Source organism: Enhydra lutris, unplaced genomic scaffold (genome assembly GCF_002288905.1).
Source record: "Enhydra lutris kenyoni isolate GAN:26980312 unplaced genomic scaffold, ASM228890v2 scaffoldscaffold9, whole genome shotgun sequence".
Taxonomy (NCBI): domain Eukaryota; kingdom Metazoa; phylum Chordata; class Mammalia; order Carnivora; family Mustelidae; genus Enhydra; species Enhydra lutris.
This window is the reverse complement of record NW_019154093.1, coordinates 1,211,793-1,225,004: the sequence shown is the minus strand read 5'-3', so window position 1 is coordinate 1,225,004 and position 13,212 is coordinate 1,211,793. Positions and strand designations below refer to the sequence as shown.

Here is a 13,212-nt window from a genome sequence, read left to right as displayed (position 1 = left end):
TGAGTAGCCTCTATGATGCCTTTTCTTCCAAAAAACCCTCCAGTATAATCACCTATCTCCTCCTTTGTGACCCAGCTATAATTCAGGCTTTTGTCACAATGCATATAACACTTAATATTATATATTTGTTCAGCTGTCTGCCTCTCCTTGGGCACAGTCTCAGAGGCTCCCAAGAACAGAGATCAAGTCTTATTTATTTATTCAATTTTTGTATGTCTAGTGTGTCGAATACTAACTAGAACGTGGCACGGTACTCAATAAGTAGTTGGTCAGTTAATGAGGATTATGATAAACATGAGAAACCACTGCTTCAAGTAAGTTCAGTAAATTCACTCTAAATTGACCAGTATGTGCAAAATCTTTTAAAAGAAGAAATTCAGGGGCGCCTGGGTAGCTCAGTGGGTTAAGTCTCTGCCTTTGGCTCAGGTCATGATCCCAGGGTCCTGGGATCGAGCCCCGAGTTGGGCTCTCTGCTCAGTGGGAAGCCTGGTTCCCTTCCTCTCTCTCTGCCTACTTGTGATCTCTATCTGTCAAATAAATAAACAAAATCTTTAAAAAAAAAAGAAGAAGAAGAAGAAATTCATATTTAGGGCGCCTGGGTGGCTCATTGGGTTAAAGTCTCTGCCTTCAGCTCAGGTCATGATCCCAGGGTCCTGGGATCGAGCCCCGAGTCGGGCTCTCTGCTCAGCAGGGAGCCTGCTTCCTCCTCTCTCTCTGCCTGCCTCTCTGCCTACTTGTGAACTCTGTCTGTCAAATAAATAAATAAAATCTTAAAAAAAAAAAAGAAATTCATATTTATTTATTTATTTATCTTAAAAGATTTTATTTATTTGACAGAGAGAGAGAGACCACGAGAGAGGGAACACAAGCAGGGGAGAGGAAGAGGGAGAAGCAGGCCTCCTGCTGATCAGGGAGCCCAACGAGGGACTCAATCCCAGGACTCTGGGATCATGACCTGAGCCAAAGGCAGACACATAATGACTGAGCCACCCAAGCACCCCAAAGAAATTCTTATTTATACATAATTTCAATAATCAGTAAATTGCACTTGCTGTGGGAAGTAAGGGCACAGTCTATATACAAGGTTTTATCAAGAAAAAATTTCCAGGGTGACTGGGTGGTTCAATGGGGTAAGCCTCTACCTTCGCCTCAGGTCACTATCTCAGGGTCCTGGGATGGAGGCCCGCAACGGGCTCTCTGCTCAGTGGGGAACCTGCTTCCCCCTCTTTCTCTCCCTGCCTCTCTGCCTACTTGTGATCTCGCTCTTTCTGTCAAATAAATAAATAAAATAAAATAAAATAAAAAAGAAAGAAAAAATTTCCTAGGATGCCTCAGTGACTCAGTCAGTTAAGTATCCAACTCTCTCTTTTTTTTTTTTTTTAAGATTTTATTTATTTATTTGACAGAGAGAGAGATCTCAAGTAGACAGAGAGGCAGGCAGACGGGGAGGGGGGAGCAGGCCCCCCACCAAGTAGAGAGCCCAAACTGATCCCAGGACCCTGAAATCATGACCTAAGCCAAAGGCAGAGGCTCAACCCTCTGAGCCACCCAGGCGCCCCAAAGTGTCCAACTCTTAATTTTAGCTCAGGTCATGATCTCAGGGTCATGAGATTGAGTCCCATGTCAGGCTCCATGCTGAGCATGGAGCCTGTTTGGGATTCTTTCTCTCCCTCTGCCCCTCCCCACTGAACACATGCTTGCTCACTCTCTAAATAAATACGTAAGTAAGTAAGTAAAATACAACTAGAGAAATCAACTGAGCATTGACTAGCCGGCATCTCAAAATTCAGTACCTGAAAATGTATTCATTTGCTCATATGGCAAATTCAGTATAAACAGTATGTTGGGGAGTCAATGTTGTACAAAGATGCCTATAATCTAATCAAGAAATGAGAGCAATGTCATTTGGAAAATAAAAAAAGATACACACACAAAATAAATGGAACTAATCTTCAAAATAATTAAATCTCTAAGTAGTTGAGAAGTGTTCTCTGTCTCTAGCAGGGATAGGATAAGTGACAACTGGAGCGCTTTAGGAAAGAGAGAAGAAACAATGACTCTAAGAGAAAATAAAGCTGCCATGCATTAAAGAATCTACTCTTTAATTCTTCCTCATTACCCTTCCTCAAAGGATAACAACTGCAAGTATGTGTGTACATAACAACTGAAGTTCCCAAACAAGTGAATTTGAATAAGCAAGCATAATCTTTTGGTGCAAATAAAAATTCTAATCATTCTATTCACTGTATGTCAGTAATTATTTTTTAAGATTTTATTATTATTATTATTTTTTTTTTTAAAGATTTTATTTATTTATTTGTCAGAGAGAGAGAGAGCGAGCGAGCACAGGCAGACAGAGTGGCAGGCAGAGGCAGAGGGAGAAGCAGGCTCCCCACAGAACAAGGAGCCCGATGTGGGACTCGATCCCAGGACGCTGGGATCATGACCTGAGCCGAAGGCAGCTGCTTAACCAACTGAGCCACCCAGGCGTCCCTTATTATTTTTTAAAGTAATCTCTACATCCAGTATGGGGCTCGAACTCACAACGTCAAGATCAGGTGTCACATAGTCCAAATGAGCCAGCCAGGCACCCCATCAGTATTTATATCAACTTTCTTTCACAGATCTTAGAATATTTCCTTCAATATTCAGAAATGTCAGCAAACTATGGTTAAATTTTAAAAACTAAAAAATCCTTACTTTTATAAGATACATACTAATGTCTGGGATTTGCTTCAAAAAATTCAAGAGTGGGTGGATATAGAGATGAAATAAGACTGGCCATGTGTTGATAATTGTTGAAGTTGGGTGATGGGTGTGTATATGGGGGTTCATTACAGCATTTTTCTTAAATTTTGGGGTATATTTGAAATATCCTATACTAAAAAGTTTAAGTTACCAAGAGAGGTTAACTGTCTTTCTCCCTAAGTGTTTAAGACAAGGTATGTTACTTATGTGTTTGCCCATGAACATTTTTTTTTTAAGGATTTTATTTATTTATTTGTCAGAGAGAGAGAGAGAGGTCACGTGCACACAAGCAGGCAGAGTGGCAGGCAGAAGCAGAAAGAGAAGCAGGCTCCCCGCTGAGCAAGGAGCCCGATGCGGGACTCAATCCTAGGACCCTGGGATCATGACCTGAGCCAAAGGCCGTAGGTTAACTGACTGAGCCCCCCAGGCATCCCACAAACGCTTTTTTTTTTTTTAAGTAGGCTCCACGCTGGTGTGGAGCCCAATGCGGCGCTTGAACTCACAACCCTTAGAGCAAGACCTGAGCTGAAATCAAGAGTTGGATGCTTAATCAACTGAGCCACCCAGGCACCCCCTTTTTTTCTTTTTTTTAAGTAATCTCTACACCCAACATGGCACCCAAACTCACAACCCTGAGATCAAGAGTTACATGCTCCACTGAGTCAGCCAGATGCCCCAAGAACATTTCTAATCTTATGAAGAATCTTTCATACATTCCTCAAGATAAAATAACTAACTACCCCCTCCTTCTCTCTGTAGATATAATTCTTTTTTTTTTTTTTAAGATTTTTTTTATTTATTTATCTGACAGATAGAGATCACAAGTAGGCAGAGAGGCAGGCAGAGAGGCAGGCAGAGAGGCAGGCAGAGAGGAGGAAGCAGGCTCCCTGCCGAGCAGAGAGCCCGATGTGGGGCTCGATCCCAGGACTCTGGGATCATGACCCGAGCTGAAGGCAGGGGCTTTAACCCACTGAGCCACCCAGGCGCCCTGTAGATATAATTCTTATTTAAACTTCAAAACCAGGGGGTGCCTGGATGGCTCAGATGGTTAAGCATCTACCTTTGGCTCAGATCATGATCCCAGGGGCCTGGGACTGAGCCCCACGTCTGGTACCCTGTTCAGTGGGGACCTGCTTCTCTCTCTGACATTCCCCCTGCTTGTCCTCTCTGGCTCTCTCTATCTCTCTGTCAAATAAATAAAATGTTAAAAAATAAATGAATAAATAAATACATAAATAAAGATAAACTCCAAGACCAATTAAAAAGTCTTATATCTTCTTTCAAATTCATAGTGATCCTCTGAATTCAAGCTACTTCCTAACCACGATACTCAGTACTTCTTAGATTTTGCCATGTAAATGATCTCTTTATTTACATATATGTACTTCTGGTTTGCACAACTAGACTGCAAGCTCCATGATGGTGAGAACCATGTGCGATAATTTCTTCCAACACTGTGTAATACATTAAAAAATAGTAGGTTGTTGACATGTATTTTTTGATAAAATAAGCTTGATTGATTTGTCCACCCCTTAGGGTCCAGACTGCTTCTGGTAGGAAAACTTTTGTAGTTGCCTTGCCTAATCTCCTCTGACTCTAACTATACTGTCTTTCAGTAAACTTGCACCAAGGTGGGCGCCTGGGTGGCTCAGTGGGTTAAGCCTCTGCCTTCAGCTCAGGTCATGATCTCAGGGTCCTGGATTGAGTCCCACATTGGGGCTCTCTGCTCAGCAAAGAGCCTGCTTTCCCTTCTCTCTCTCTGCCTGCCTCTCTCCTACTTGTGATCTCTGTCAAATAAATAAATAAAATCTTAGAAAAAAGAACAAAATAGCCTTGTACCAAGGCCCTGTGCTCAACAGTGTGCATCAGTAAGAGGGAGCCATGTAACTTACCCTCAAAGAGCTTACAGTGGAGAAGAGGGAAAGAGACAAGGACACAGTAACTGCTGTAATAAGTACAACTATGACAAATATAGCACACAATACTTTATAAAGATGAAAACTTAGCCAGTATTGAGAGAGATTGATGTTGAATATTCCCTTGTGCTAAGCAATCACATAGTTATAATTTCCCCACTCTTTAAACCTCCCAAATTTTTCAGAAGATCCAAATCTCTAGTCACTTACCCTTGCTGCACAGGCTGTAACTGCAAGATCACTTGGGTTTTAGTGTCTTCAGGGTTCTCTCCTTCATTTCCTTCAGTGGGTACCACAACCACATCCCCCACTGGGACACTCACTTCCGCATTAGCCATCTTTCACATGAAGTCAGATAGCTGGGCTGCTGTCGGAAAGAAGAAGCACGAGTGACTTGGTCTGGTTTGAAAAGATGGCAATTGGGCGCCAGGGTGGCTCAGCTGGTTAAGCGACTGCCTTCAGCTCAGGTCATGATCCTGGAGATCCTGAGATTGAGTCCCGCATCTGGCTCCCTGCTCAGCAGGGAGTCTGATTCTACCTCTGACTCTCCTCCTTCTCATGCTCTTTTTCTCTCATTCTCTCTCTCAAATAAATAAAATCTTTAAAAAAATAAAGAAAAAATGGCAATTGTAGGAAAGGAACACCAAGATAATTATGACTACCAATTCCAAGATCGCAGTCCTCTGAAGAGGAGGGGAACTGTGAGAAGAGGCTGACCTAGGCTCTGATCTTTCCAGAAATGCCTTAGTACTCACTTGCTGATTTAGGCTTTCTTAGGTTTTGTGATTGTCCTGGACCTGCTCATTTTTTTTTTTTTTAAGATTACACTTATTTATTTGAGAGAAGACGAGGGAGAGAGAGGAGCAGACTCACCACTGAACAGAGGGCCTGACACAGGACCTGATCCCAGGACGCTGGGATCATGACCTGAGCGAAAGGCAGACACTTAACCAACTGAGCCACCCAAGTGCCTTGGAACCTGCTCTTAAGAATCTTGTGCATGAGACGCCTGGGTGGCTCAGTTGGTTAAGCGGCTGCCTTCGGCTCAGATCATGATCCCAGCGTCCTGGGATTGAGTCCCACATCGGGCTCCCTGCTCAGCAGGGAGCCTGCTTCTCCCTCTGCCTCTGCCTGCCACTCTGCCTGTGCTTAATCTCTCTGACAAATAAATAAAATCTTTAAAAAAAAAAAAAAAAGAATCAATTGTGCACATCTCTTCCCAACTCTGAGTTTAGTGACATCAAATTGGTAGCTTGAAATCAGTGATGCTGGGAGTATACACCATAGGTATTGGCAAGCACTAGAGGTCAGGATATTTTTTTTTTCCTGGAGAACTGATTTCCAGCACACCACTAGTTCCATCCCAAACAGTAAGCTTCTAGAAAGTAGGAATCATCTATTTTCTTTGCAATAGCCACTGCACTTCACCAAATGCTCCGTCCTTTGTGAATTATTTAAAAAGGATCCGGTAAGGGGCACCTGGGTGGCTCAGTTGTTAAGAGTCTGCCTTTGGCTCAGGTCATGATCCCAGGGTATGGGGATCGGGACTGAGCCCAGCATCAGGCTCCCTGCTCAATGGGAAGCCTGCTTCTCCCTCTCCCACTCCCCCTGCTTGTGTTCCCTCTCTCTCTGTCTCTGTCAAATAAATAAATAAAATCTTTAAAGGAAAAATAAAGTATCCGCTAAATGAAATAAACTGCATAGGAAGAAAAATGATTTGTATTGTGTGGTTGTTTAATAAATTCTGAATCCAACTGTATGTCTTCCAGGAACTTCTTACTATCTCTTTGCCTCAGATTGAAGGGAGAGATGATCTTGCCTGACATCTCCCTTGCAGACTTGTTGGGGAAACCAGTGTCCAACACCAGGTGCTCCTTGACTCTAATGTAATTCAAAGCATCATCCCAATTTTCATGAAAATTCTGAGGGCCCCTGGATATTCTGCAGTGGTTAGTTCTCACAGCTGCAAAGAAAGGAGTCACTTAAGAGAGTATAGGTAAGAGCACTGTGTTTACTTAGATATGTGAGATGATTAGGATATGCTGATAAGAGTAGGCACATGGTGGAAGCACGTTTGAATGTGGGACTGGTAGACAACCAAATCCACATCTGGCTCTGTCACAGCGCTTTTCTACAATATGCATAGTTAAGGATGGCACTCAAAGTCTCCCGAATCTGTCCCCCAAAGAGTTTTCCAGTTTCATCTGCAACTGCGATTCCCCTAGAACCTCAAGTGCCAGCCATACCAGCCTCCCCCTGTACTCTGAATATACAATAGGTACCTTCAGGTTTCTATTACCTTTGTTATTCCTTAAGCCCAAACTCTCTTTTCCCTCAACTTTTCCCTTCAAGACCCAGTTCAAAACCCCCTCTGCCACAAAGCCCCTGCCAAAGCATTTTCTTGTCTACAGTCCCCCAACACTTGGTTTGTAGCTCTCTTTTAATGATTACCACATTGTGCTCTGTATTGTAGTTAACTGAACAGAACTCTATTTCCATAACTGAACTATACTCTCTATGAGGTACTGCTTCTTTCTTTTTCTTAATTTTTTATTTTTTGGTATTTTTAATTCTATGAGGGCAGGAGTTCTTTATTTTTTTTTAAAGGTTTTATTTATTTATTTGACAGAGATCACAAGTAGTTAGAGAGGCAGGCAGAGAGAGAGGAAGAGGGAAGCAGGCTCCCTGCTGAGCTGAGAGCCCGATGTGGGACTTGATCCCAGGACCCTGAGATCATGACCTGAGACGAAGGCAGGGGCTTAACCCACTGAGCCACCCAGGCGCCCCTAGGAGTTGATTCTTTAAAAAAGCCTGTCTTGGGATACCTGAGTGGCTCAGTGGGTTATACCACTGCCTTTGGGTCAGGATCCTGGGGTCCTGGGATCGAGCCCCACATCAGGTTCCTTGCTCAGCAGGGAGCCTGCTTCTCTCTCTGCCTCTGCCTGCCACTCTGCCTGCTTGTGCGTGCTCGCTTTCTCTCTGACAAATAAATAAAATCTTAAAAAAAATAAAAATAAAAAAATAAAAAGCTTGTCTCCCACAGGCCCTGTTCATCATGGCACTGACACATTGGTTCAATCAATTTTTGTTTGTATTTGACCTAGTTAAAATTCCTTATATCAGACTTATGCTTCTGCCTTTTATGATTCTCACACCTTTTTCCTGAATGCTATACCACTTGTACCCAAATGCCTCTTAAAATTTATCTTGTAGACACCTTAAACTGAACTCATGTTCTCTCATAAACCTGCTCCTGTTTCCTGCCTCTATAAATGGCACTATCCTCTACCTATTTTCTCAAGCCAGATACTACCGAGTTATTTTTCAGCCTTCTCTTTCTAAATCCAATCAACCACCAAATCCTATCCATTCTATCATCTGTAGTTTTCTTTGAACCATCCCCCATCCTCCATCTGTGCTGCCACCACCATATTCTAAGCCGCCACACTGTTACCTGAATTTTTCCAGCTGCTTCTCCTCAGTATCCTAATCTCTGGTCTTGCTCTCCACTCCATTATCCTCAGAGCCGACAGAGTCATCTTACTAAAGGCCACAGGCCATTTCCCCATTTCAGAATCCTTCAGAGGATTCCCTTTGCTATTGAAGTGCAAGCATCTTAACAGTGCTTATAGAATCCTCCAAGTCTGTCCCCTGTCCACATGTTAGCCTCATTTCTCATAGTTCTTCCTCTCATGCTGTGGGCTCCTGTCGCCGATTTTTTTTTAAATTTCTCAAACATGCCATATTTCTTCACCTGAGTCTTCACACTTGTTTCCTCTACCGGGAATTCTCCTCCTTCCTGTTTGGCTAGTCACTGCTAAACTTTTATAACTTATTTAAAACGTCATATCCGGGCGCCTGGGTGGCTCAGTGGGTTAAGCCGCTGCTTTCGGCTCAGGTCATGATCTCAAGGTCCTGGGATCGAGTCCCGCATCAGACTCTCTGCTCAGCAGGGAGCCTGCTTCCCTTCCTCTCTCTCTGCATTCCTCTCTGCCTACTTGTGATCTCTGTCTGTCAAATAAATAAATAAAATCTTTTTTAAAAAAATAAATAAATAAAACATCATATCCTGGGATGCCTAGCTGGCTCAGTCAGTACAGCATGCAACTCTTGATCTGAGAGTCATGAGTTCAAGCCCCATGTTGAGCATAGTGTTTACTTAAAAAATAAATAAAATAAAATAAAACAAAACAAAATAAAATATATACACACATATACATACATGTTCATTTACAGGGAGGCCTATGACTTCCCTGACTAGATATAAGCTTGCATTCTTGCTTCCTTAGTACCTGCTGCAGCATCCCTGTCATAACCATTAACTCACTTTGTCAGCCTCTCCTCACCAGACTACATCCTGGGAGAGCAGAGATTGCTTTTCTTTTTCAACAGCTCCCCTATAACTAGTTCAGTACCCAGAACACAGGAGTAAATAAATAGTGTTCAAATATCAGACTATTTACAAAACTGCCTACCCAAAACTTTCTAAGGAAATCTGGCACATAACAGGTATGTAATAAATTTCTGTGTAGTGAATGACTCGCCTTGCCCTAAAAGACTTCTAGAATTTTCTACTTTTCTAAATTAGGGGATATAAATTTGCTTAGGTAGCTAGGCTAAGCTTATGTCTGTCATTTTGGCCAGTTCAACAAATATTTACTGAGTCTCTACTCCACATCAGGCACAGAATTAGGCTCACTGGAGATGAAAAGGGACAGCGTATCTGCTCTTAAGAAATTAAGGAAAAGAGATGCATGATATTGTCACATATTAGAGAAAAAAATTAATTGCAAAATATTACAGTACGCTATCTGAACTTCCATAAATTAAAGGTTTAAAACTAGGAATAGGGGCACATGGGTGGCTCAGTCAGTTAAGTGGCCGCCTCTTTATCTCAGCCCAGGTCATGATCTCAGGGATTGAGTTCTGCAACACTCCAAGCTCAGTGGGAAGTCGGCTTCAGAATTCTCTCTCCCTCTGCCCCTTCCCACCCAAAAATAAACCTTAAAAAAAAATAAAACTAGGGATTAAAAAAAGAGAATCAGGGTGCCTCGGTGGCTCAGTTGGTTAAGCCTCTGCCTTCTGCTCTGGTCATGCTCTCAGGGTCCTGGGATGGAGCCCTGCATCTGGCTCTCTGCTCAGCAGGGGGCCTGCTTCCTCCTTCCTCTCTGCCTACCTCTGCCTACTTGTGATCTCTCTCTCTTTCTGTCAAATAAATAAATAAAATCTTAAAAAATAAATGAATAATTAAATAATTAAAAAAGAGAATCAGTGAACTGGTTCAGCTGGCTGCCGACAAGAGAACCAAAACAATTAGGACCTTGGAATCTAGAAAAAGACAAAAAGATATGATGAAGCAAACAAATGCTATCAAATCCTAGAATAACTGAACCAATAGATATCTTCAAAGCTTGAATCATAAAAATGTAGCTTGAATGAAAAGAATCACAGCTAACATTTGTTGGACACTTATTGTCAAGCACTATTCGTTACTATTACTTTAATGAATTTAAAAGATGTAAACTTTATCATATAACAAACTTACAGAATTTATTATTTTAAAACAGTGGTTTACAATTTTAAAAAATAGCCTGAGTAGGGGCGCCTGGGTGGCTCAGTGGGTTTAGCTTCTGCCTTTAGCTCAGGTCATGATCTCAGGGTCCTGGGATCGAGCCCCACATCGGGTTCTCTGCTCAGCAGGGAGCCTGCTTCCTCCTCTCTCTCTGCCTGCCTCTCTGCCTACTTGTAATCTCTGTCAAATAAATAAATAAAATCTTTTAAAAAAAATAGCTTGAGTAAATTAATGGGTTAGAGGAGGAGAATTAGAAGGATGCTTCTAGTTTTAACGTTCTACCCTAAGGTTGAGTCCTCTCTACAACACTCAGAATAAGTGGTTGACTAACTACTTGATTAATACTTTCCTCAATGGGAACTCATATTTTACTCCTTAGCCCTCCCACACCTTGGAACTCAAGAGGAATGTTCTCTAACCTTCTAAGTTTATCCAAGAAGGTAATTATAATCATCCACAATATGTCTCTCAGTGTCAGTTAAGAGACACAAGGTCTGATCCAACATGGCAATTCTTACGTTCTTTAGAGAAGCAAGTTTAGGTTGAGTATCTCTTACTACCCTAAATACCACATTCCTAACAAGTAACCCGAAACCAGCTCTACAGACTACACTGGCTAACTGCAAGGTCATCTCTTTGAGGTGAGTATAAACTGAAAAGTAGCTCTTGTTTATAGCAACAAAAACTCCTGAGGCAAGATGACGGAGTTGCTCCTTTGGGTATTTCAGAGAAGGAGCCTGAGAGTACTCATTGTGTAATCATACAACACTCTAATTCTAGGGGAACACACATAAAGGAAAGATGTCATATTTATGTGAAAAGAATTACTTTGTAGTTATTTTCAAAGATAAAACAGATAACTTGAATGTAGGTACATGAATACTCACATAAGCTACTAAAAAACTAATGACATATGACCTACTCTAGATTAAATTCATTTTTTGTGTTCTGAAAACCAATGTTTCTTTTTGTTGTTGTTGTTTTTAAGTAATCTCTGTGCTCAACATGTGTTCAAACTCACAACCCCAAAATCAAGAGTCACAAGCTCCACTGACTAAGCCAGCCAGGCACTCCTGGAAGCTAGTGTTTAAAATGTGGCAGGAGGGGTGCCTGGGTGGCTCAGTGGGTTAAAGCCTCTGCCTTCAGCTCAGGTCATGATCCCAGGGTCCTGGGATCGAGCCCCACATTGGGCTCTCTGCTCAGCAGGGAGCCTGCTTCCTCCTCTCTGCCTGCCTCTCTGCCTACTTGTGATCTCTGTCAAATAAAAAAATAAAATAAAATGTGGCAGGATTAGGAGTGTCACATGACTGCAGGAACATCAGAGTTGGTAGCTGAAAAGGAATAAAAGAAATAGCAAATAGCCTGAAATTTTCTAACCCCAAAATGTATTTATTTATTCCATACTGCACTGGAATTTTAATACACTGTGTAGCCTTTTTTTTTTTCTTCCACTTTTTAAAGATCTTATTTATTTGACAGAGAGCACACAGGCATGAGTTGGGGGAGGGACAGAAGGAGGAGGAGACTCCCTGCTGAGCAGGGAGTCAGATGGGGTGGGGGCTCAATCCCAAGACCCTGAGACCATGATCCCAGACAAAGTAAAGATGCTTAATGGACTGAGCTACCCAGGCACCCCAACTGTGCAGTCTATTCTTAAGAAATTTCCAAATTAAAACTTTATTATTACTTGAAGCCAAAACTCCTTGATTTTTTTTCTTCTTCATTCCTTCTCATGTATTCAGTAAGTGATACAGGACACTATCAAATGTAATAAAGCCAACAAGAAGGCTATACAGGACCACTGTGAGGAACACAGCCATAACAAATGAAATTTGGGATAAGTCACATATTGGAGACTACTATATAGGTGCTTGGGGAAGCAATGAGATAAGAAGTGTTCTTTGAAGGATCATCACACTAGAGTCTAGGAGACTTCTGCTTAGGACAAGACCAATTCAGAGCCCAAGCTAACCCCATGAAGTTGAATACAAATCAGCTATTTAATATGTTCGTTGAAGTAAATATGAATAAATGGTTGACTAATGACTAATGAAAAAGTCATCAAGTCAGTACCCATAACTGATACAAGGCTGATAATTAGGGAAGACAGTCCAAACATTTAATGAAAAAGTCTTCCAAAAGCACTTTGGTAACCATTAGCAGAGGCAAGGGAGAAGAAAGGAATCCCTCTCAGTGAGTCTGGAATGACCTGATTCTCCCTCTTCCTCATTCTCCAGGTTACGGAGGAATCCCATTTCTTGGTTCTCCTAAAGAGACATCAAACAAGGCCCCTTCTGTGTCTGGCAGGAAGTACTTTTGAGATTTCTCTCATCTTAAGAGAATTCAGACCTTCTCCACTTCCTTGGATAGTCAAGACTTCCCCGGATTTGTACGTCAAGGCTCGACATGCCTAAGTCAGGTGGATCACTCTCCAGGACCCTCAGATAAGATTCTGCTGTCATTGTTCATGCCCCTCAGGAGACACCTGGCCAATTCCCCTGTCATTTCTGAAAGTAGGGGTATTCTAAGCTTCTTCCCCTCAACTATCTTTTCTCTGGCCCTCAAGAACATGGGTTTTCCCATCCCCTGACACACCAGATCATCCCGTTCTCTACCTATATATCAGAAGGTACTCAATCTCACACCCTCACAGATTTGGACCCTTCCTATTCCTACTTGAGGAGGCTCTGAGGCGTCTTCCTACTGCCCCCTCACCTCAGGGAAAGCAGGGGCCTGCTCACTTTCCCTGAAGCTCTTCTTCCTCGTCCCCAGCTCCCACTACCCACCGTGTCGCCACGCCTTCGCAGCAGCACCTGCCTCTTTTCCCCTGGACTGAATGGCTGAGGCCTCTAAGGCGCCCCTCGGGTGAAGCTCGGGCCTCCTTCCCTCAGCAGAACCCACTCTCCCGCTCCCCCGCCAAGCTTCCGAGGGTCTCCTCCCGGGCGGGGACCCAGGCTTCCTTCACCTTTCGTCCCC

The 13,212-nt window shown here is 42.6% G+C and overlaps 1 protein-coding gene across 3 annotated transcripts in view; it reads right to left on the bottom strand.

Annotated features, from left to right (window-relative positions):
* The window catches only part of LOC111143535 (glucocorticoid modulatory element binding protein 1), a 31,077-nt gene extending 22,678 nt beyond the window's left edge, over nucleotides 1-8,399 (bottom strand). For 2 of the 3 annotated variants that reach the window (XM_022497355.1, XM_022497357.1), the window contains exon 1: nucleotides 4,875-5,120. In XM_022497355.1, coding sequence (XP_022353063.1) covers nucleotides 4,875-5,002 — 128 coding nt within the window. In that variant the 5' untranslated portion in view covers nucleotides 5,003-5,120. Of the gene's footprint in view, nucleotides 1-4,874; nucleotides 5,121-8,118 lie in introns of those variants that run through there. The other variant, XM_022497356.1, reaches the window with a different exon arrangement.
* Nucleotides 8,400-13,212: the final 4,813 nt, after the last annotated feature.